Raw genomic sequence first — 23,846 nt, 5'->3', positions numbered from 1 at the left:
TGTTTTGGTTTTAATCTTCACATTCAAACATGCCCAACCCTGTGACTTCTATAAGCAGAAATTACGTTACGGTCTGCTTAGATGTGAATCAGTTCTTAAGAGAATTTAGGTAACTTCATATGAGCCCTTCCCATACCCAAAGTTTTCTCTCAGTTTTGTCTAGATCAGTATAAAACCTATTCCGTAAGACTTAGTCTCAGGAGCCAGGTTGAGATTTGTTTACTTGCAAGTTTGAAGGTTCTGAGCCAAGACAGATAACCAGAAAGGGTACTTAGCCCATTCAGAGCCTTACAAGGATTGAATGGGGTGAAATTTAAGATGAATGGAGATCTCATCTATCCTATGTTTTACATGTTTCTTCATAGAAAGCTACCCTGGTTGAGCATGGAATCCGGCGCCTTACTTTCCTGGTTGCACAAAAGGTATTGGCATGTGAATTACACTTCTAATATATTATATGCTGCTGCTAGTATTTTAAAAAATAAAATAGTGGAATTATAATCATATGCTTAATTATAGAATTTATGCAGAGAAATAACTTTTTCTATAAATTTAAGAAAAATATCACCTTTTAATCAGATTGGTTTTAATTTTATTACTAATTGCCAGCTTCTGCTGTTTTTCCTTCTTTCATTTGAAAGGATTTCAGAAAACAGATCAGCTATGAGGTGGATCAGAGATTTCATGTAAGTAAAAGGAACAGTAATGAAAGATTACTTAACTGCTTTTTGCATTTGCCACTGATTATTTAAACAGAATGTGTGTGAGTTATTTAGAAGGGCTGCACAGGCTTTTGGTCTCTCTTCTTTCAGAAAGTATTGTAATGCATATTCAGTTCTTCTACAGTCTTCTTCAAGCTAAAGGGTTTTTCTTTTTTCACCCTGTAACAAATTCTCAATATATTTCTGAGAAATAATTAAGGATGAGTACATGCATTTATCTGAATGAATGAGGTAGGAGTTAACTAGTAATTTGTTCTGCGTACATAGTGAATCAATAATCAAGAACTGCCAGTTGCACTTTGGGGTCATGGCTTTTACCAAAGACAGATTCAGGTTCTATTATTGAGAATTCTCAGTTCTGAAGAACAATTGTCTATTATTTAAAATGCCTTAGCAGAGCCTAGGTTGGTACTTTTGTCTTATGTTAATTCCAAGAGCAGAAAATAAGAATTGAGCGTTAAGTTGCTTTTTTTCCAATTTAACTGAATTAACCGTTAATATTTATGACATTAAAAATGTTATAGAAAAGAAAAGCAAGTCAATAGCCTGGTATCTAAACTATGGTATACCCATATACCCACTATGATGATAGCAGTAAGACCAAAAATCCAGGTTGCAATCAAGAGGTCATTCTTTAATATGATTGTAGTCCAAAGATTTCTTTAAAAATTAATTCTAATGTAGCAAAGATTCCAGAGGATGTTAGGAAGTCCTTATTTTCCTAATAAGAACTTTATTTTGTTTTAGCAATTAAGGTAATTTAGTTTTCAAGCCCTGTTCATTTACAATAATGAAGATAACATCTGGGATTCTGGAAAGGACTTTCTAACCTCTAGGACCTATGTGTAGTTGCTTTTATTACCGTTTTGTTTATTAGGTCTCTGGCTCTTGACATTTTGTTTCCCTTCTCACAGTTCACCTTGTTGGTCTAGTCTGTAGAGAAACAAGAGCCTACTCTGCAAACTAAAGAGCTAAGATTTTCTGAAATGCTTTAGGCAATGCTGTGGACTGCACAACTCTCCTGTGTTATTGATGTCAGGAAGCCAAGCAGAGTACAGATATATATCAATCAATAGCTTTAGATAGGAAACTGGAAGCAATGAAGAAGTATGAGGAGCTTAAAGAGAACCCTGGGGCTTTAGGAAGAAAAATCAAGAGCTTAGAGAATAAAATTGATACTTGGGGATGGAATATGAGAGCCTGTGAATAAATACTATCATTGGTAGATGCTGATCAGAACTAAGGTAGACATGCCAGAGCCAGACCCTGGATTTGGGAAGAGTATTAGGCTAGGTTCTTAAGCATTAGCATCATTATTTTTCTCACTGACTTTGGAGTAATATATTATTCTAGAGAATAATACTGAATTTATAAAATCGTTATCCTTTTTCCTAATGGTTCAGATGGAGTCTTCATATAGCATACTATCTGGTTTCCTATAATAAGCATTCCGTGATAAATTAAAACTACTAAAAATTTTTAAAAGCCAAAGCAATTAATTCTCATGGACTTTTTTTTGTGTGTTTTATATATGCAAAATGTCCTGTCTTATCGCTGAATCTGTGTCATGCCCTAGAGTATATCTACAGCTTTAAATAATTTTTTTCTCCCTGCTATGCTAAATATCTGGATTTAGGTTGAATAGAGACATGTATAGGCAAAATCTGCTAGGAAACGAGCCCAGCAGGGGGTCTTTCCCGGGAATCATTGACCAGTTCCTATTTATAGTGGCACGAAGTGGGACATCAGTTATATTATCAAGTGACTTGATTTGTCACGAGTGTAGGAAATGTTGTTTTAGGACATAGAGAAATTAGAGTTTAGGTGTAGACTGGATTTTCTCTGAAGAGTTGCATTTTAGAGGATTTGGAGTGTTTTTATCTTAGACTCCTTAGAAATAATTAGTGGTTACACAGGGGGCAAGGGCAACTATTACTGAATTCCATCCAGGATCTATGATAGCCAGGAAGCCTTGGCAGGAGTTGTACAAATCTAGGGCTCACTGTCGTGGTGCTCCTATAAGTTCTTCTGCTGGTGGTAGCTTGCCATTCACGAAGGATGCTTAGCCTCTGTCATGTCGTCTGATGTGTGCTTGCCCCATAGTTAGTGTAGTGTGAAAAAGAGGAAGCTTTGCATGAGTGTTAGAAATGAATCCCTTGATCTCTCTGGCTTCTTGGTAATCCACTGTGATGTATGCAGTCTCCCCTGTTCTACAGTGCGAAATCCCTATATTATTGAATAGAAGAGCGAATGCATCCATGAGGGGGCAAGGAGAGGAGGAAGGTTACCAAGTTTAGTTCAAGAACAATATTGGCTGCTGTGGAATAAAACAGCTGTGCTGTTACACAGTCGTCTCTCAGACTGTTTCAGAACCAGAACAAGGCAAATGAGGGCCAGAGTAGAGGTTCCTAGAGAGTATACATGTTGTTAGGTATTTATTTAGATGCCAGTAAAGGCTATAAGCATTTATAAAACTTCATTGCTTAAACTTCACAGTCTCTAGAGAGCTGTCCATTGGAATGTCTGCTGCGACCTTAGTTTCTTGATTCTACCTAGAGACCGTTCTTCTGAGCTGGTGGTATTTACTAGCATTAAGGAGGCTTGGTGTCGAGTCTGTTTCCATAATCATCTAATTAAATCAAATACATATAATGGGATTTGACTAACTACTTAACATCGATATTTAAGTAGAAAGTTTGAGAAAAAAACATGCCTATTGTTATAAATATCTCCTCCATATTAAAAAGAAAAAAAAAAATTGAAGCCTTGAAAGCAAAAGAACAGGCTCTTTGAATTTTGCAGCTGTATAAGCTGCAGGTCTCCAGTTTCAAGTAGTAGTAAGTCTTTGTTAGTTTCATTCACATTTCAGGTTCCAAAAAGTTAAGCAAAAGGTGCTAATTAAATGGAATATAAGTATTATACTTTTTGAAGCTTTCCATATTTTTTTTCAGCCAAGTTTTGTAAAAGATACTAAAATGTCTATTTTCAAGATTTCTTCTTATCCTTTGCCACCTATGCAAAAGCATCAGGTCCAAAAATTGTGATGAGATTCTACATCAGTTTTGCATCTGTTAAGTTTCTCTTTTGTTTCTTGTTTATAAGATTTCCTGAGATTCTGCTATAAGTCACCTAGGAGATAGTTGTACTTTTACTGATTTTATGTGAATGACTTCCACTTTAAAATTAAATGTTTGGGATTATTTGGACCTGAAGGCAGATTCCACTATTGAAAAGTTATCATGGTTAGAAGTTCATGTCTTTAAAAAAATTTTTTTTATATGTCAATTATATCTCAATAAGCTGAAAAAAATTGGTAATTCTCTTTGCTAGTAGATCAACTATTAGTTTTTCAGAAGCTTTGGTTTGGGTTTTTGTTTTAATTACAGTGTATATAATTAGTTCTCAGCATGTTGAGGTAAAAGAGAATTGCACCAGCAAGCTTTCAATTTCTTCATCTCATTAGGTTTTTAACACGATTATTAGTATCATAATCAGCTATGATGTGTTCTGTTGCAGGTTTTCACATTCTCTGATTTGCAGGGTGTCTTGATTGGCTAATTTAGGCAAATTATTTTGATTGTCTTGATGATGGTTGGCTGATTAGAACACAGCAGGGGTATAATTTCTTCCTGAGAAATGTCTCATTCTTTTGTTTTTTGGTACCAGAACACTAAGAGGGTTTTTCTTTGTGTACTTTCAATTATGATGTTTGCCCATAACAGTAGTAGAATGTCTGGGAAGCAATTACATTAGTGATAGAATAAGCATGAATGCGGTTAGTGGAAAAATTGCCAGTGTGAGGAGATAGGATGAAGGAATTTACTAAAACTGTAGGATCAGACTTTTGTATTTCTTCTTTCCTGTGTTTTCTGTGTTTTTGTGATTCTTGAGTGCCAAAAGAGGTGACTTTCTATAAAAGTCCTTAGACTTGAAGAATTGCTCATTGATCCTGCTTTTCCATTGCACAGAAGTTCTTGCCATCTTCTGGTCTGAATGTTTCATGCTTAAATTGAGAACTTTACTGTGGAGCTAAAAATTTACTCAAAAGTTTTCCCAAGTTTGCTTATATCATCTCCATAACACCTTTTCTTAGCTAACCTTAATGAAAGTGGTTTTTCTGATTTGTAGTCTTTTCCCACATCTGCCAAGAATTAATCTCCTTCGTTATTTGTGGTAAAGATGTTTCCATTCACATTGTTCGATTTTCATGCCTTTCAGTTACTACAAATTTTCTTGATTGGTTTAGTGGTAAAGAAAGCAGGAGAGTTTTTGGTTACTGTTATGTTTCTGAAGGAAAATGATTTTGGTCCTACAGTTGAACACACTTGAATAAATGGTATACTAAATAAACATTTTAATTAATTAATAGTTAAGGCAGAATACAAGAGTGTGTGCTTAAAAGACTGTATTATCACTTTCCTTGACTTTTCTTTGCGAAAATTTCATGGAAGGATTTTGTTACTCTTCCTTTTTGACTTGTTAGTCTTAGCTAATGCTCTGAAAGCTGTACCTCTCAAGTATAAAACCAAAACTAGATTATATAAATCCCTGAGCATGAAACCTGACAATGCAGCCGCACATCTTCCTGTCTAACCTTGAAGTCATCTCATGTTTTCAGTATTTTTCAGGAGAATTAGAGAATTATTTAGAATGAAAACACCATTAGTAAAAGATCAGTGCTGTGTAAAATCCATTTTCAAAGGACTTTTAAAGACCCAGGCCTGGTCTTGCTAAACAAGCTCCTAGAAGCCTGTTAAATGCAGTTTTATAGTTAAAATGCCAAAGAAAATATAAGAAGATTTATTAACTCTGTAAGCTATAAAAATGTGCAAGTGAGGGTGAAGTATAATACCTGTGGAAGGTATTCAACTTCTCAGTAAACTCAAGAACCACAAGTTTTCAGCATATTTTGTTTGATTTTTGCTTTTTAAAAAATTTCCGTGGTGGTTTTTTTGTTGTTGTTTTGTTTTTGGTCTCATCAAAGAGAAGTCCTCTAAATAAGGAATTTGGATTTTAACAAGAATAGAAAGGTACTACCCTATACTTGAGAGATAGAGTGGTAGAGATGAAAGGGCATGGTCTCTGGCATTAAAGAGACCCAAGTTCATGTTCTGGCTTTGTGATCCTGGGCATATCACTTAGTCATGGCTTCCTCAGCTGGAAAATGGGATACCTACCTCTAGAGGTTGTTGAGAGCATTCAAGGAGACAACATGTGAGAGCTCCTGCCACCTAGAAGGCTCTTATTTCAGTTCAGGTTTCCTTCATGATTTCTAAAGCTTATTGAGGGATATTTAGGCAGCTAGTCCTGGTCTTTCTGCCTTGTACTAATAAGAGTTTCATTATATTGCACTCATAATGAAGAAGATGCCTAATGAAACCTCCTATAGAGGCAAATAGTAATGACTTGATTCCAACACTGCCAGTAGAGCTTCCCATCCGAGAAACAGGGGTATTTGGTGTTAATAAGTTAAATTTCAGAAACTAATGGACTCTGCTAATTGAATTCATCTTTGTTAATTAATAAGGTTCTAGTAAATTGGTTGCTTTCTTTTATAATGCCCTGCAAAAGAGCAGTAAGACCAAATGATTCCAAGTTCACTAGTTCCCCGCCCCCATTCTTTCTTATGCATAGAATGGTGGTGACCAGTGCAACATCTTATACTTTTCTTTGTCTCGAAACATTATTCTTTAAACCTTTGAAGTTATTGACTTGAGAGTGAATGTGGAAAAACATGAATTGAGTATTCTATGCTTTCTAGCTAGCTTACATTTTAAGAGTTTCTTAAGGGGAAACTTGAGAAATCAGTCCCGTAACTACTATTGCGGTGCTGCAGCATTAGGGTATATTGGTTTTATTTGCCAGATTGTGCCAACAGCAACACCAGGAAGATTTTTTTTTTTTACTTAGGAGATGAAAAAATACTAATTATTTTTTCCTAGGAGAAAGTAGCTATTGAAGTTAGGTTATTAGTGTGGCGATTCTCAAATTTGGAAGTGGGGTCGAAGTGATGGTTATCCAGAGGATCATTCACATTCCCTGGGCTCAGCTTTGGTAAGGAGTGTGTTTTCTAGGAAACTGTCTTCTAGATGCTTGAGTGCTTCTGTACTGTGTGTTTATCCCCAAAGAGCCATAGCTATGAAGGACTGATACATTTTCCCCTTCTTTTAACACAGAGAGAATTCCCTAAATTTTTCACATTCCGAGCAAGGGATAAGGTAAGAACCAATTTCTCTCCCCGCTCTCCCCGCCTCCTTTTTTTCTTAAAAGCCCAAGTGTAGCTTATCTTTGCCATATGCTCTTCTTGCCATTTTTTTCTCTAGTCGACCTTGTGCTTCCCTTTGCCTTACATGTGTCTTAGAACTAAGGATTCACTTCTGAAAAAGTTTGGTTAGGAAACAATCAAATGTATTGTCCTACCCAAAGAAAGCAATAACTTTCAAAATCATCTTTATGCTTTAGGATGATCCTAATGATGTGATATGAAAGGACTGTTGTACATAAGATTATTCTTGTCACCTACAGACAGTTCATTTACACTCAAATCTTGTGTATGTGCATTAGTTTTTCAATTTTAAAATACAAAATTTCAGACCATGTTGGTTTCTTCCTTTTACCAGCTTATATTTTTGGTGCTCTCTCTTCATTCACTCAATTACATGTACTCTGGAAAAACAATTTAATTTCAGCAAAACATACTGTAAATGTTAATACAACTCTTTAAAAAGATATATAAATAATTATGTATCTATGGATATAGTATGTTCCAAAGCCAAATATCTGTTTTTAAAAATTATGTGATGTTTGTCAGGTATTTACTATGTCCTTTTGTACTGTGTCAGAAATGATAATTGTATAAGACATAGATTTTGCTCATGAGTATTTTAGACTAGTTGGATAAACCCAAAACTCTGGTATGTGCGGTAGTTATTAATGTGAAGCAGTTTGTAGTTAATTGTAAAAAATGAATTATAAAGATATAAAATGCTACAGGAGTTGTGAGGGAATTGCTATTTTTGTTTGTTCCTTTGTTTTTAATGAAGAGCATCACCACTTGTGAAAGCATAAACAATGAAAGTTTGGGAAATAAATAGGTATTTTAGTGCCTAATCTTGTGTAAGCTATGGCATTATCTTTGTATGTGGCTCATTTTTGTTGTTCATTAGCACATCATAGCTTATGTTTCTATTTTTAAGCATCTCTTTTACATACACATTCATGATATAATTTTGGAACAGCCTCTTATGAGCTGTTTTTACCTCCACTTCTTGTGCTCAGTTTGAAGAGGATCGTATCTACCGTCACCTGGAGCCTGCCCTTGCTTTCCAGTTAGAGCTGAACCGGATGAGAAATTTTGACCTTACTGCCATTCCATGTGCTAATCACAAGATGCACCTGTATCTTGGGGCAGCCAAGGTGGAAGTTGGCACAGAAGTGACGGACTACAGGTTCTTTGTCCGTGCAATCATCAGACATTCTGATCTGGTCACCAAGGTGGGTAATGTACTTTAATGGGAAGTTATCCCTGAGGAAAGGGACAGAGGAACAGGCATGGTTCAAAATCAGGTTTTCACTGTTTGAATCAAGGTTCTTGTTCCTTTTCATCTCACTCTCTAATAACCAGCAAACGTCTTGAGAGTCAGTTCTCTCACAGAAGTAAATATTCCATATAATAAAAGGCATTTTTTTTCCTTTCATTTGATTTTTCTTGGTTATGGAAGCATTGCATGATAGTACTCACTTGAGAAAGGGAAAAGCATGCAAACAGGAAAGTCACAGAAAGAGTTAGGTGACAATAGGGGGTAAGGAGAAAAGTTTGAGGCCACCCCATTGTAAAGAGGTAGGGTGGTTTCTGTACACAGCAAGGCGCTTCCTGGTGCGTTAGTTATTACTGCATCCCATAGCCATAACCCACCTTCAACTTTTCCTTTCTAAATAGATTTTCTTTCTAAACTGCCCTGTTTGGCATATGTGAGATGTAACCCTATTGGGGTTCTAGCTCTGGGAATGCCCAAGCATCTCTACCCGTTTGAAGCAAATGATACACTAAGAGGCAGGAGGAAAGGCTGCAGGAACTCTTTATCTGACCCTTGCCTGCCCCTGCTGCCTGTGGTTATTGGGCTGAGGAGAAAGATAAATAACATCTGTAGCAGGTGCCTTATGATTCATGATATATGACTGCTTACGTAATTATAATAGCCATTTCTTTATTGCCTCTTTTAAAACACATTAATGTTTATCTTGATTTCCCACACAGGAAGCTTCTTTTGAATATCTACAAAACGAAGGGGAGCGACTGCTCCTAGAAGCCATGGATGAGTTGGAAGTCGCTTTTAACAATACAAATGTCCGTACTGACTGCAACCACATCTTCCTCAACTTCGTGCCTACAGTCATCATGGACCCATCAAAGGTACATTTCTCCTTCGCTTCTCTCCCAGCACTAAAAGCACAAGCAAGGGGATTCATTCACATTTATTCACATATGGACCTGGAAACAGGGACTCTTAGTCAGCTGGTTAAGTCCTTGATCTTTAAAGTTCACAGAATGCTTTTAAGACTGGATTTCTGGGATGGTGTCAAAAATTTGATATAGCCATTGAAAGCAGATCTCAAAACTGAAGGTGATATGATCTTATCTTACTGGCCATTTATAAACAGTACAAAAACATAAAAACCTTTCTCTTCTTCCATCCGTACCTGTTTTATGATATTTCCCATGATAGTGGTCCTATGTTATATAATGCCCTTGGATTTCTCATCTAGAATAATTAACTTTGCTATTATTGGGCATTTTGGCAAAATTACTGCCTCGTGTGTTTTATATGTTTTCTTCCCTGAGGCTCTATTCTGAAATGCATTCCTTAAAATTTAAAGAAGGAAAACAAGATGATTCTGTACTTGATCTTTTATCCCAGGTGTAATAAAAACAGGCTGCTCTCTGTTCCTGCTCCCTCTAACCTTTTTCTATCATGATATTGTGGAATTTGGATAGGAGAACCAGTATATCCCTTTCTCAAGATCAGTTATAGGCATGGACTTTCGCTTTTTGAACTTAGTATTTGAGACCTAAGAAATCGTTTCTACTTTTTTTTCTTCAAGACTCCAAGTTGCTTTAGTCTCTCAGGAAAGCCAAGGATAAGACTGCTACTCACTGAGTGTCAGGGCTCATCATGTAGCTTAAACAAAGGTTCTTCTAAGCATTCTGGAACTGATGAAACTGAAAGACTTAAACATGGTCTAGACCTCTATAACTATGTATATTTTTGGATTTAACGTACCATTTCTCGTTGAGTTTTTGATAGCAACCTCTCTGTTCTACTCCAAACACTCATATATCTGGGCTCTGCCTTTCTAATTATAGATAGCTGTCAATTTCCTAGATAGAAAGATTATTGACTTTTGTTCCCTTGAGAAAAGCATGCATACATACCTCTTGGTGAACAAGCAAGAGTGGGAATAGAGAAGTTAACTCCTTGAAACCCAATACCTGAAATTTTGTGATGTAGAAACAAACTACAAGGCTGGCACATACTTCCGAAGAACCACAAGAGAAGGGTGGTATGAGATATTTATGATATTTTCTAGTTGAGAAAGCATTTTAGAAAGATACTTCCTTTAAGAAAACATTAACTTTGAATATGTCCTAGCAGCCTGCAGCCGTATTAGGAAAAATGTTTTTGCTTTACTATGTCAATAAGGAGAAATCACATCTAAAGCCATTTGGTTTAAAAAACAAACAAACAAACAAAAAAAACTCACCTAACCCTGAAAACTAGAAGCACTAAGCTGCTTTGGTATAAAGCTTAGAGAAACTAGGGAATATCTGCTTCATATACTTAAATCCCAGTTGCACTTGGCAATGATGAAGCTTCAATGCTCTATTTAGAGAGAACATTCTATGAAGCACCACCTACAAATTGTCTGTCTTTAATTTGTGTAATTTACCAAGAGACATATATTATAAACTTTAATAAAAATGTATGGAAAAAAGCTCATGGTGGTAATTGCTATGTTGATTTAAAGTCCTGTAAGTACAATGAAACATAGTAACCATGCATATAAATGCTACTTAATAGCTATTTAACTAGAGATTTTATTCATATTTGGGGCTTTCTCTTAAATCCCATGGCTTGTAATTTTAGATATTGCAGATCTTTGGTATAAGGTATGAATATAATTGGGAAAGGAGTAGGTAGTTGCACAGATATGGGTGCAACTACACAAATGACAGGCCAGCATGAAATTGTCCCTGACTTGTTCTAAGCATGAGTAGGGTCGGGGAGAAACTATCTGACTTTTTGTAAAGAAAACATGTAGTACACATCTCTAGAAACCAGCATCTTTTCTCATTCCTCCTTTCCCAAATATGGGCAGACCTGAAACAGGTCCTAGTTACAAGGTATTTAAGTCTTGTGCTTGATGCTGTGTCTGTGTCAGATTGAGGAATCTGTGCGGAGCATGGTAATGCGCTATGGAAGTCGGCTGTGGAAATTACGCGTCCTCCAGGCAGAACTGAAAATCAACATTCGCCTGACACCAACTGGAAAAGCAATTCCCATCCGCCTCTTCCTGACAAACGAGTCTGGCTATTACTTGGACATCAGCCTGTACAAGGAAGTGACTGACTCCAGGACAGCACAGGTATAGTCGTCAAGCAGGCTCCTCAAGGTTTTTATTTGGTCCTACAGATAAGCCACTTGCCCTTGTTATGGAAGACCTAAACTCATAAATCCCATTGGTTCACCTAATGGGGTTGTCCTCCATCAGCTTAAATGATTACAAGAATTTGAAAAACTTCATTTGCTTTATAACATGTGCCTGTGTTCTTAATCCTGGGTGTTATACAACTTTCAATCTTTTGTCATGTATTGGTGAGCCCTAAGAGATGCCAAGTGAATGTAACTCCAGAGATAATTGTGTAATTTGGGGCTCGTTCTTAGAAGCTCTTGGGCTGCTTGAGCAATCTTTGTCCTTCTTCCTGTTTTCAGCCTAGTTAGACCGCTCATTGCCAAGTAAGGAAAGGAGAATTGTTGAAATGTGTCATTAACTTCCATCTTAAAGCAGGAAAATTTCAACATAATATAACTTGAGCAAGATCAAGCATTGACTTTAACATATTGACCCATTATGTTATTCCATTTACACGTATTATCTTTCCTTCAAAGAGTTCACAGTTTTGTATATCTGTAAAAGAGCGAAGTGGAAAACTTTAACCCATTTTTCAGGTAGAAAAATCAAGATGTGAAAATGGAAAGTGACTTTTTGAGTGGATTGGTTCTGTGATAACAGAGAATTCCTTATTAATCTGTTTTATCACCTTAGTTTCTAAATATTTGGGCCATTTGCTGTGGTACTGGATTTAGGTTGGTTCGCCATTGTTTACATCTTTTTATAAAAGAACTAGGATATTATTTCAGGTCTTTGCCCTGAACTTGGGAAGTACATTTCTTCTAGTTAAAGGATGAACTTGCTCCTGTGTGTGTACACAAAGGTTTCAGTCTGTTCTATGCATTGGGTGCCAAGAAGAGATTCTATGTCTCCTGTTTTTATCTATGTCCTTTTAAATTTGAGACCAAAGGTAAAGAAAGACATTTTTACCAGTACTTTGAAGATGAATTTTGAAAATCTGAGTTTGGATAGCTGTCAGAGTGACCTTTCATTTTGTGCTTTGATTCCCAGTTAGATGGCCAGAGAAATCTATCCCATGAGAAGGGAACAGTTAAAACAGAGAGAGAGAAGTGCGCAAGAGCACAAGGGGTGAGCAAGAGAAAGAGTATTCAATAATTTTTGCTGCATTTGATGTTTTTCAGGGCAACCTTAAAGACATTTTCAGTCAAAGCTTTCCATGGGTAGGGATGTTTTTAATTAACTTCTACAATGGCTTCAAGGCAGGTCTATTCTTGTGAAAAATAAGATGGCCACTTGAGATTTCAGTGTTTATGATAAATAAGTTTGTTCTTCATAACTACTTTTTCCCCCCCTTTCTTTTATTAGAAAGCACTTACATTTCCCTCATACTGGCTAGTGGTGACACAGAGGCATGAAAGGCACAGATGCCTTCAGTCAGGGTTCACTACTATGCCTGGCATAAAATAAGCACCCAATCAGTATCTGAAAGAATGAATATGCTACCTTTAGCCTGAGGAAGAACCCCTTTTACCATGGGTCTTGCATTTTTAGGAAGCCCTGAAGGCTCCTCAGTTGAGAGCAACAACCACTGCTGCTTATGAACTGGAGGGCCCATGACCAGAGGAGGGAACCCACAAGAAAAGTAGCCTCCAACTCAGTTCTGGCACTCCTAATGCCTACTTGATGCTTATTGCCAATTTCCCCCCCTTTCTTTGCTCTAGTGAGTCTTGTAATTTTTAAATGATATAGAACCATGTGTATCATTTATTTCTTTGTTCATTAAACTTGTTAACCACCTTTAGTGTGGTTAACAGGCAATATGAATACAAAGAGATAAAAAGTGATCTCTAGTCTCAAGAAATTTACACCACTAGGTAATTAGTTTCTCTGTAGTATGATTATGATTCTGCCATCATAAAATAAGTGCAGGGTTCTCAGGGAACAGACTGTATGAGATCAGAGATTGTTTTCCAAGAGAAGCTCTTTGGATGGCATCTGGTGCAAGGTGTGTGATATATTAAATGTGTACATATTTTCATGAATTTGTAAAACATATACTTTACCAATTTTTAATTATGATGTCCAGTATTGTTGAAAATGGAATTAACATAGCTAGCTAATTATTTGGAGGCTTCCAGTACTATACATTACTGTCAACCTCTTGCTCCAACACATCGTTTATTCTTTCTGCCAATAAGGAACAAGGTTGACTGGCTTGAGTTTCATTTTCCTGGTATAGTTTTTGTGGTATTGGCTGTAATGAACACTCATGTCAGGCAGTTATAGTGGGAGAAGATATTGGGTAATCCATCGCATAAGTCAATTTATATCCAATGTGTAGTGTAAGGGAAAAATATACATTTTTAAATCACTTTTATTTAGATACAATTTACATTTAATAAAATGCACTCATTTAAACATACAGTTCAGTTCATTCTGAAACTGTATACACCTGTGTACCACCATCGTAGTATTGATAGAGAATATCTTGACACCCCTAAAAGTTCTCTTGTGAGTCTCGTTCTTTGATACTAACACCCTATCCTCACTTAACACTTTGGATCCCTGAAAACATTACTATTCTGCCTCTGACATTCCTAAGACATTGCTAATTCTACCTTGCACCTGATGACTTTCAACATTGGTCATATGGAAGAGGACTGAGAACTCTATTCCATGGGATTTTGAGCAGCCCAAGACAAGTTTTGTCCAGCATAGGACATTATTGGCAAGTCAGCAGAACACATTTGTTCTTCTGATCTAAGAAGCCAAGGATTCACTTAGCTGAACTATACTCAAAGTAGTTAAGCACTTAATTCTCTTATGCCTGTATAGCAGGTCTGCAAATCTTTTCATTAATAGTAGACTTAGCTTATATATTTTAGGCCTGAAAAGATATGTGGGGATATCTACATACCCTTACATCCAAATCTCCATTTGTATTACTGCATTGGGAATCTATATTTTATGTATTCATGCATAAAGTGCCTAGTTTAGTGTCAGACAGTCTCTGGGCACTCGATAAATATTAATTGAATTGAAATAATGGCATCCTTTATAAATATTGATAAGCAACTAAAACTAAGTATATGGAATATGAAGTACTCTTCTAGAAATATTTGAGTTAATATGATTAAAAACTAATGTGGTGATTTTATTATGTGACAATATAAGCACTGTAGGAGCTATTCGCTAGCTATAGACATAGTATACAGGCAGAAATATATGTCTATATATTATATAGATATATGTAATTTAATAAAATGTATTTCTTTTACTATAGACTATGTCTTATAAGCTAACAAGAATTAACTGGTTAGACTGGGTGAATGAAATCCACTTGTAGTAGAAATATTTGAAGCCTTTGTGTGCCTGATACTTATCAAGTACCTTCTAATCAAATAAACTAAAGCATAGATGATATGGTAGAGCCTTGATCTGGTCTTCTATTTTGGGGGAAAGAACAGAATTCTCTTCAGTGCATAGCTGTTCCTTAACTTAAATACTAGTAGCACTGCTCAGATTGGTTAGTTGACATTCTTTGTTTCTGAATATGTGGTATTCAAATCATTTTAGAAGGCAAGCATTGTCAGTCTGTCTCTGAAATGTGAAATTTACACTGTGCTTTCTTGTTGATTTCAACTAATCAAAAAGTGAGAGCAGTCTACAGTGTATGGTTGGTTAATCTGAGCACCATGTACCCAATGTTAAGAAACATATCTTAACTATTCAAGCTACCAAAAATGTTTCAAGAAATAACATTTGTGAAAAAAGCCCCCCTAGGTAGCCATCTGATTTTTTTCTCTGTCTCAACTCCCCATGCCATCCTCTTTTTCCTACAGATCATGTTTCAGGCGTATGGAGACAAACAGGGTCCACTGCATGGAATGTTAATCAACACTCCATATGTGACCAAAGACTTGCTTCAATCAAAGAGGTTCCAGGCACAATCCTTAGGGACAACATACATATATGATATCCCAGAGATGTTTCGACAGGTAAAAGTGGCTAACTGGGGGGTTCTGACATGTTCCAAAGAAGCAAGGTTTTCTTGAATCTCCATCAGATGTAGCTTAGACTGGAATGGGGCACTCCTAAAGGACAGGAAATATCTTGACATTGTTCTCTTTTCTGTCTCATTTGAGATTTGGTGACTGTCAACTTAGACGTTAGATAGTTCTTTATGAGTTAACAGGAGGAAAGGTAAGGATAGAAGCCTCTGTTGAGTAGAAGAGAGTAAACTGAGACCGCATGCTTTTTATGGTAGTTTACAATGACCTGTGTGAGAAGTTATGTTCAGGTATATATTTCCTAATCCTATATTCAAATTATGGATATTAAAGAGGTTTGAAACTCTAGTTCTTGTTTTCCTATTTTCCAAGATAACCAGGCCTCTAGCTGATAGCCTAGGGTTAATATGATGAGAATCAATGTAGATAACATATACAAATGGATATAGAGTTCATGGTACACAGTTTAAAGTATCAGTTCTTTGGCGGCAGATTTATTATAGCTAAATAAAAACTAGCATATGAAAATATGATATTATGAATCTTATCCTCTATATGAAAATAAATTCCTTTGATCTCTATGGTGAATCATCTCTGTGCTGCAGATTTTTCTGTCATCAATAGAAGGCAAGAAAAGTATATCACCAGCAGAAAAATGCAACAGATAAAGAATAAGGTATCAAAGAATACTGAATTTGTCCTTTAAAAAAAATCTATGAATATAGGATTTTTCCAAATCTCCTAGTTAATACCACCAATATTACCACATTTGAATTTTACCGAAGTAGTATATGTGGCGTTGGTAAACAGTCTATCTGTAATTCCTGTATTATTCACAAATATAAGAGATTCTTCTGTTTTCTCTCTTGAAACATAGCTACCTTCATTCAGTATTACTAGCCTAAAAGTTGAGTATTGATTCTGTTTTGCAGTGCTAGTGCTATAAATAGAAATGACATTCTATATAATTCCTATAGCATAGACATAAACACAGTAATTAGGATATCTAGGTATGAATGAGTCATATTGGTTTTAAATGTTGCTTTGAGGCAAGCAAAAAAACAAGTGAACTAGTCCCCAATTCATGAGGCTTTTGTTTTGGTAATATGAAGTTGGAAATGAAAATCATAGTGGTTTTTAAATGGATAGGTATATCTACCTGTTTACTCAAATTGGAGCAGAGTTGACCTGCACATTTACAAATAGTTATATACCTCTAGTGAGCTAATTTCTGTTTGTGGGCCTATAGATCTGAGGAGATAATTAGGAAAAGGATGTTCCTCCTTAACCTCTAGTAGAAACTTTAGTCTTGCCTTCTTGAGGTTTCTTTTCATTAGCTGGGTGTCATGTCACTTTCCTGGTTATTCTTCTATTGCCAAGTTTCTCTAGGATTTTTCTTTCTTTTTGTTTAAGGGGGATTGATACTGTTTAGTTATTTTAATTTTCCTGGGATATTGTTAGGTCTGGTGTGTTTGTTAATGCTCTAGTGCTGATTGAGAATCACTCAGTGGTTTGACTTTGTTGGAAATGCGCCTGAGTTTTGGCATCTAAAAAACATTATGTAAAAAATAATTACAAATCTGTTTTAACTGAGAGAGCTGTAGAATTCTGTCTAACACTTAAACACTCGGCAGAACACTTGGAAAAGAAAGAGTAAAACCAGATTGACCAAATCTTAATGTTTATTTTTATCCATGTTGAAATGGTAATTATCACTGATTAGTCAAACTTCTCTCCTCCACTAGTCCCTGATCAAACTCTGGGATTCTATGTCCACTCAAACATTCCTTCCATCACCCCCTCTGCCTTCGGACATGCTGACGTATACGGAGCTTGTGTTGGATGATCAAGGTCAACTGGTCCACATGAACAGGCTTCCAGGAGGAAATGAGGCAAGTAGTGGAGCCCCCCTCCCTCTTTTTTTATCTCTGTGTCCATCAATACCAACTTTTCATGGAGGTGGTCATTAACTAGTATTAAGATCCAGATGGTAGGCAGCATAGTAGTCTTGTTGGTAGAATTCTTGAGAAAGAGACCATTGAATGGCTATCATGGAATTATTGTTTAATGTTTTAGGTGTGGTAATAGTATTACATTTTTAAAAAATAATATTACAGTTTTGATTTTTAAAAAAAGTATTTTCTGTTAGTTATACATACTAAAATTGTTACAGATGAAATGATCTGACATCTAGGATTTACTTCAAAATAATGGGGGGTGAGTGGGAATATGGATGAAACAAGATTGACCGTGAGTTGTTGACTGAAGCTAGATGATAGATACATAGAAATAGACTATTTTCTCTATTTTTGTATATGTATGAAATTTGAGACTTTCTATAATAAAAGCATTTTAAAGTATTGTTTTTCTTGATGTTTTTCCTTACTTGGATACGTATTTGCATACTAGTATTTTTTTTTTACACTTGAGTAATTTAATCTGGTGCTGTTCTGAGCATGGTAAATATATTCTTCTTAAAGGAGTGCCATCAGAACCAAGGGTTTAAACATTGAAGAAGGTAACAGAACCCGTTTCTGACAGTTATCTGAGAATGCACTTTCTAGCCTTGGAGTCTTCTCCGGTAGTGTACTGTTAATTATGATAAAGTGTCATGTTCTGCCCCATACCCTCTGTCTACCTGCATACATAGAAATTCTTCCTGATTTTAACTATGCTTCTAATATATGGTTATAACAGTAATACGCCTAAAAAGAGATATTCTTTTATTTCAACCTCAGATATAATACTAGATAAATCTCATTCCTTAGAAGGAATAATCTTTACCTGGGTGTTTACCATAAACAGGCTGGGTAGATGTGTGGAGATTATATGAATCTTTTTTTTATTATTTTAAAAAAATATTACTATACGTGCATGGTGCATGGCTGTTTCAGTAAGTATATCAGTGGATACCAAAAGCAGATGATTTGGTATTAAGGTGGATGAATCATTGGACCAGATGGAGAGTATCAGACTTGTAGTGAGTTCTTCTAATTTAACTCCTTGACAAACAGCAAAGACAGGGGGCTAGGGAGGAAGGGTGCATAGAATTTTGGCAGGAGTAGGTACATACTCATTAACACCAAGCTGAAACAGAGGTTTGCGCCACTGTGTGTAGCATGTTCTTAGTCAGCCCCTCAACAGCAACAAGAAGCTTCATTGTCCTAGACTTAAATTCTGATTCATTGAACAGTGTAGTCTTCAGGAATGGAAGGCACCCTTGTGAACATGGTCTGAGAGGGAAACGGCTTTAACTAATGTAATTAAAACACAAAATGCGATTTTTGGCCACGTGAAAGCTAGCTGCAGTGCTGTGTGAAACCTCTTGCCATGATCTTTCTCTCCTGCTTTCTCTCTGCTCTCATTCTGTGTTTGAGCGAATGGAGACTGGGAGAATAGTGAAGTCCCAGAGGGACAGAGCTCTGTTCTTGCTGAAATTACAAGCACAGAGCTGCCTGGGCATGAACATGTAGTGTTTACTCTGCCAGTATGAATACAAATAGTCTTATTATACGGGACTCTGTACCCAAAGACACCACACACACACACACACACACACACACACGAATAAAAAAAATTAAAGGTTTTTTTTAACCCTTTTAAGACTCAACAACCTTGGTGGAAAAGAGATGTCTTAGACTATAACTATGAGTAGTAGAGTCGGTACAAGAACCACATTTCTCTTTGCCCAGTGCTTTAATAATCTTGAAATCTAGAAATCTAATAGTACTATTTTTTTCTTTTTGTCATTTCTTACTTCTTGTTCTACTCTTTTCCCTCCTTAGTTGCCTATTTTCTTTGTTCTCTTTTCCTTTTATTCTAACGATTGACTAGGATTGAGGCTTGCTGTTTCTGAGTCTTTTGAGCTCAGAGTGAGACTGAGTTCTTTTGTGAGCAGTTAGTGACTAATGCCCGGAATGGCTGGTGAAGTCAGTCAGTGGCCATAGCTAGATTCTAGGGCACTGCACGACAGGAATGAGGTTAGGGTATTAGTATCAAACTCTGTTACCAATACCTTGAACATACAATGGAGCATGTCCACTGAGAGACTGACCAATCTAAAGAAGGAGTTTCAGCAGTCAGAACTCTGAGAGATAGCTGTGCCTAAGATGACGAGGTGTCAGTAGGATGTATTTTTTCATGTTCAGCCCAGTTTTATCAGGGCAAGTTGACTTTCAGCTATTGCAGTTTAATTTTCTTTGGCCTAAGAGACAAGTTTATCATGAACCTGGCACTCTGCATATTACCCCAAGAATGATGAGAGGGGAAAGAAAAGAGCACATGCTGATGAGATTTGGAGCAAATCTGTCCTGTCCCAAAGAGAATGGGCATCTGAACAGAGCCTTGAGAAATAGTTGTATTTAAAAGGAATAAAAAATTGACCTGTTAATGTTCTGTGAGCTGAGGCTCAATGTAAATTCATTGATACTACACAGACATTAAATCATTATAATGTGGTGTTCTCCAAAGGTGACGGCTCTACCGGGTCATCACTGGGTGATAGTGCATTACCTTGAAGAATTGGAGTTTCTGGGTTTAAAAACTAGCGCAAGGGTACAAGGAATAAAGGAAAAACAAGAGATTCCTGCAGAGTTTCCCTATTAATTGAGATGCATTTCTCCATAATCAAAGGCAGAAAACCTGCACTTATCAGACCATCAGCTTTATGGATGGCCAGTCTTTTTTCCCTATTTTATTTTTCCAGGACAGTAAATAAGTAAAATGGCGATGGGACTAGGCCTTGGAACTATTCAGTTCCATTTAGTTTTAGGTAACTTGTTTGCCATTCGAGGAAGAATATTGGCTGTTTCAGCAGAGATGTGACCAGCATTTTGAACATTGTGCCTATGTCAAAAGCAGGAGAAAGAGAGCTTTTCTGATGCAGTGTTAGCTACTTTCTCCTTTATATTTTCCTAGTTGTGTCCCTTCACCATCAAGAAAGATGTAACTGGAGGATGCTACCTTATTCATGATAAAAGGTATAGGAGAACATATTTTTCTTGTTGTCAGATTTGAATGGCATTGCTTTTACTATGAATTTAGAGTAGAAATAAAAAAGATGTAGGCTAAATCTGTGAACTATGTTATTTGCAAATAGCTCCAAAGACAAGATGTCCAGGATTTTTTTAATAGTTTCGAGTAAAGATGAAAATTGAGGAGAAAATGTGATTGCAACATAGACTAAACTGATATCATTTCTAGCTGTTATGATGCTACAGTGAGGGGCACTGTATGTAAATACACAGCTAGATGAATGTGTGCTATTGAGGCTGGATACAGAAGAAATGCTGCTAACCAGCAGTTCTACTCTTACCACGTGTTGATTTTGGAGGAATTGTTTTCATTTTCCTGCCAGTTTGCTAACCTGTTTTGATCATTTGGTGGATGCTGTAATTGCAGGTGGGAACATTTTGAGTAACAGTTCACAATCCAGTGCAGCTGCTTTTTGCACTAAATCCTGTTATTAAAAGGCTCAGGCTCAGATCAAGCCAAGGGCTATAACTGACTTGACAGAGAACACCTTAACTTTGCCTGATAGGACGAAGAAAACACTAGTCTTCTAGAGACTATGTACTTATTTGTTCTGGAATGTTATTAGCATTCTTTTATTATATTTCTTTTAACAGCTCTGTGAACTAGATCATGAATCTCTAAATCAGGCAATGATGAAAGATATGATAGCGATGCAACTTTTATAGTAATTTTAGTGTGGATAAAAATTAGGGCCCTGTTTTTCTTACTATTTCAGAACATGGGTTTTTTAACAATATGAACGCATCCATTCCCTCTCATCACTCCTGTCATAATGAAAAACTGAGATGAGAAGATGCTGTGTTTAAGGGCAGTTATAACAATTAGGTACAGGATGTATACTTCGAAAAGGATTGGTAGAGACTGGAATTTTTGCATGGTATTAATTTTTTTCATTAAAATTTTTCTGGGAGATAGATATATTCCAAATCAACTGCAATTGGGTGATCAACTACACACACACACACACACACACTCTCACACACACACACACACTCCCCCCCCCCCAAAAACACACACACTTAAGAATTGCAGTGGCTCCAAGGCTTCATTTTTTCCTATGGACACTAGGTGTCGGGGTTTTTCCTTCTCAGCAGCTCAGCATTCAGACAAGCCTCTTGAATTGCCCTGTTTGGTGAGGCAAATCCGGCGGTATCCTTCTCCTTTTTTTCACTTGGTATTATAAGCTTTGCCTCGTATTTCTTTAATATGCAATTGCCTTTTTAACTCTTTGGGTGGAGGAGATTTGTTGAACCTTACATCATGACTCTATACATTTTTATAGGAAATATTTTTTTTTTAGGAAGAAGATTGAGGAGGAAAAAAGTAGTATAAATTAAAGACTAGCTGCCATCATAACTGGTATCTTGGTTTCAGTTCTGATTTATATTCTTGGGGATGAATTGGTGGAAATGGTGGGAGTTAGGAATTCAGTTCCAGAACTGCTCAGCCTCACTCATATTTGTTGGCAATGTGCTGATGTCCAGTCCACCAAAGCATAAGCGTGTCTTTAATTTTTTTTATTATAAAATATTTCAAACTTACAGAAAAATAGGAGAGTGATATGACTAGCTTAAACAAATCTTACCATTTTGACACTGCTCCTCACTTACATGTTGTAGTAATCCTTTGAAATCTGTAATTTGAATATAAAAACAAATTTAGGAGTTGGATAGGGGAAAGAAGTTGGTAGGCTCATATAAACCTAAAAGATTGGAAGAAATTAATTAGTAGATCCATTTTGACAGTTCTAGGCTGGGCTTCTTAACCCAAAGGACCTCTTATTTTAGAAAAACCACCATAACCCTCTGTCTTAATTCACTTTGTTGACATTTTCTATTCTCTCAAAGGAATTGCTTTGGTTATCCTGGATTCAGGTTCTAGTGGAACCCATTGTGCTTTGAAACTCTGACCACAGAGAGTGTATATATGTTTATGGACCTGAGAAGAGAAAGTGTTGAGCATTTCTCATGCACACAGAACTCAGATATTTTTCTAGTTTAACATTTAAAAAAATTTTTGTGTGTGTATTAACTCGTTTTAACCTCAAAATTGTTCCATGAATGTAAAGCTAATTTGGATGTATTTTGGATATGCTTTTGTTTCATTCTTTTGAAATCAGTTTACCTTTTCATGCTGGGTGTGGAAATTGAGTCCATGTCAGTCCTTGAGATATATGTTGGAAAAGAGAAAATTTGTATTGTTGTATGCTGAAGGTGAGCTCTGAAATAGACCTGATAAAAGTGGATCTAAAAAACAGGACCATGGTCTGTGTACTGATTGTTCAAGTTATAAAAAGAGACTAATGGTCCTTGTCACCAGTCTATCCTTGAAGATGAGAGAATGTAAGTGCTTTGAGATCCTCAGCAGAAAAGTATCACATACCACTGATTACATATAAACATTCATAATTTGTGCTTGCCTTATTTTTTGTCAAGGGCTTCAAAAAACCAATTTTGAATCCTTTTAGGGCTAGCGAGATAGGAATTTCAAGTACAGAAAAAAGACATAGAATATGTGGTGAGATAGTTTTATTTAAAATTATATTGTGCTTTTCTTTTATCCTCATTCTAAGTGAACATGTTTGGCTACAAGTCTTTGTCTAAAATGATCCTCAGAACCAAAGTTGAGTCCCTCATTAGAAAAATGTTGGAGCTAATTTTGAAACAGGTTTTCCTGCCATGGAATAACTTTTAATGACTTTTTAACACTATTCTTTTGGGATGCATTTACTTTTCTTAGAATTCTTTATGAATGACTATTATTGGTGTTGGAGCGCTCTCATCAGGTTAACTAGTTGAGTTTGACTCATTTCATTAGTAGCAAAGCAAGGCCCAATGAGCTTGACTGACTTTGAAAATCCTAACATATCCGTTAGCCCAGACTGCAGAGAAGGAAGAATTTGAACATCAGCAGAAAGAGCTGGAAAAAGTATGCAACCGCATCATTACCAAGCTGTGCAGAGTGCAGGAGGCATGTCTGGAGGAATGCCTGGGGGCTTCCCTGGTGGTGGAGCCCCGCCTTCTAGTGGTGCCTCTTCTGGTCCTACCATCGAAGAGGTTGATTAAGCCAACCTTGAGCATAGATTTAGCATTGTTCCACACAATACAGAAGGACTCAAATTTGTAGCAAATTTCATGGCAGTTTTAAAGTTGAGCTGCTATATAGTAAATAACTGAGCATTCTTGATACTTGAATATGGAATATCTGCACAGGGAATGAAGATAACAATACACTTTATAAGAACTATTGTAAAGTGGAAAATGCAATGTCTTAAATAAAACTATTTAAAATTGGCACCATTAAAAAAAAAGTCATCAGTAGAAACATTTGATTCACGTTAAACTGAGGAACTTCTTGAGTATTATCCTCCAGAGCAATATTGGTCTTAAATAGTTAACATAATTCAGAGCAGAAACCCAGAAATTCAAAATTCCAAGAATCCGTGCTG

General features: G+C 36.4%; 1 protein-coding gene across 7 annotated transcripts in view; it reads left to right on the top strand.

Annotated features, from left to right (window-relative positions):
- ACACA (acetyl-CoA carboxylase alpha) overlaps positions 1-23,846 on the top strand; it is a 244,968-nt gene that overhangs the window by 139,656 nt on the left and 81,466 nt on the right. For all 7 annotated transcript variants that reach the window (XM_025041628.1, XM_025041629.1, XM_025041627.1 and 4 more), the window contains 8 exons: positions 366-422; positions 642-686; positions 6,899-6,940; positions 8,001-8,216; positions 8,980-9,135; positions 11,163-11,366; positions 15,197-15,352; positions 17,110-17,256. In XM_025041628.1, the coding sequence (XP_024897396.1) occupies positions 366-422; positions 642-686; positions 6,899-6,940; positions 8,001-8,216; positions 8,980-9,135; positions 11,163-11,366; positions 15,197-15,352; positions 17,110-17,256 (1,023 nt within the window). The remainder of the gene's footprint in view (positions 1-365; positions 423-641; positions 687-6,898; positions 6,941-8,000; positions 8,217-8,979; positions 9,136-11,162; positions 11,367-15,196; positions 15,353-17,109; positions 17,257-23,846) is intronic.

This window comes from Pteropus alecto, unplaced genomic scaffold (assembly GCF_000325575.1).
Source record: "Pteropus alecto unplaced genomic scaffold, ASM32557v1 scaffold98, whole genome shotgun sequence".
In the NCBI taxonomy this organism is placed as follows: domain Eukaryota; kingdom Metazoa; phylum Chordata; class Mammalia; order Chiroptera; family Pteropodidae; genus Pteropus; species Pteropus alecto.
Note: the sequence above shows the minus strand (reverse complement) of the source record. Positions and strands in the feature narration are given on the sequence as shown.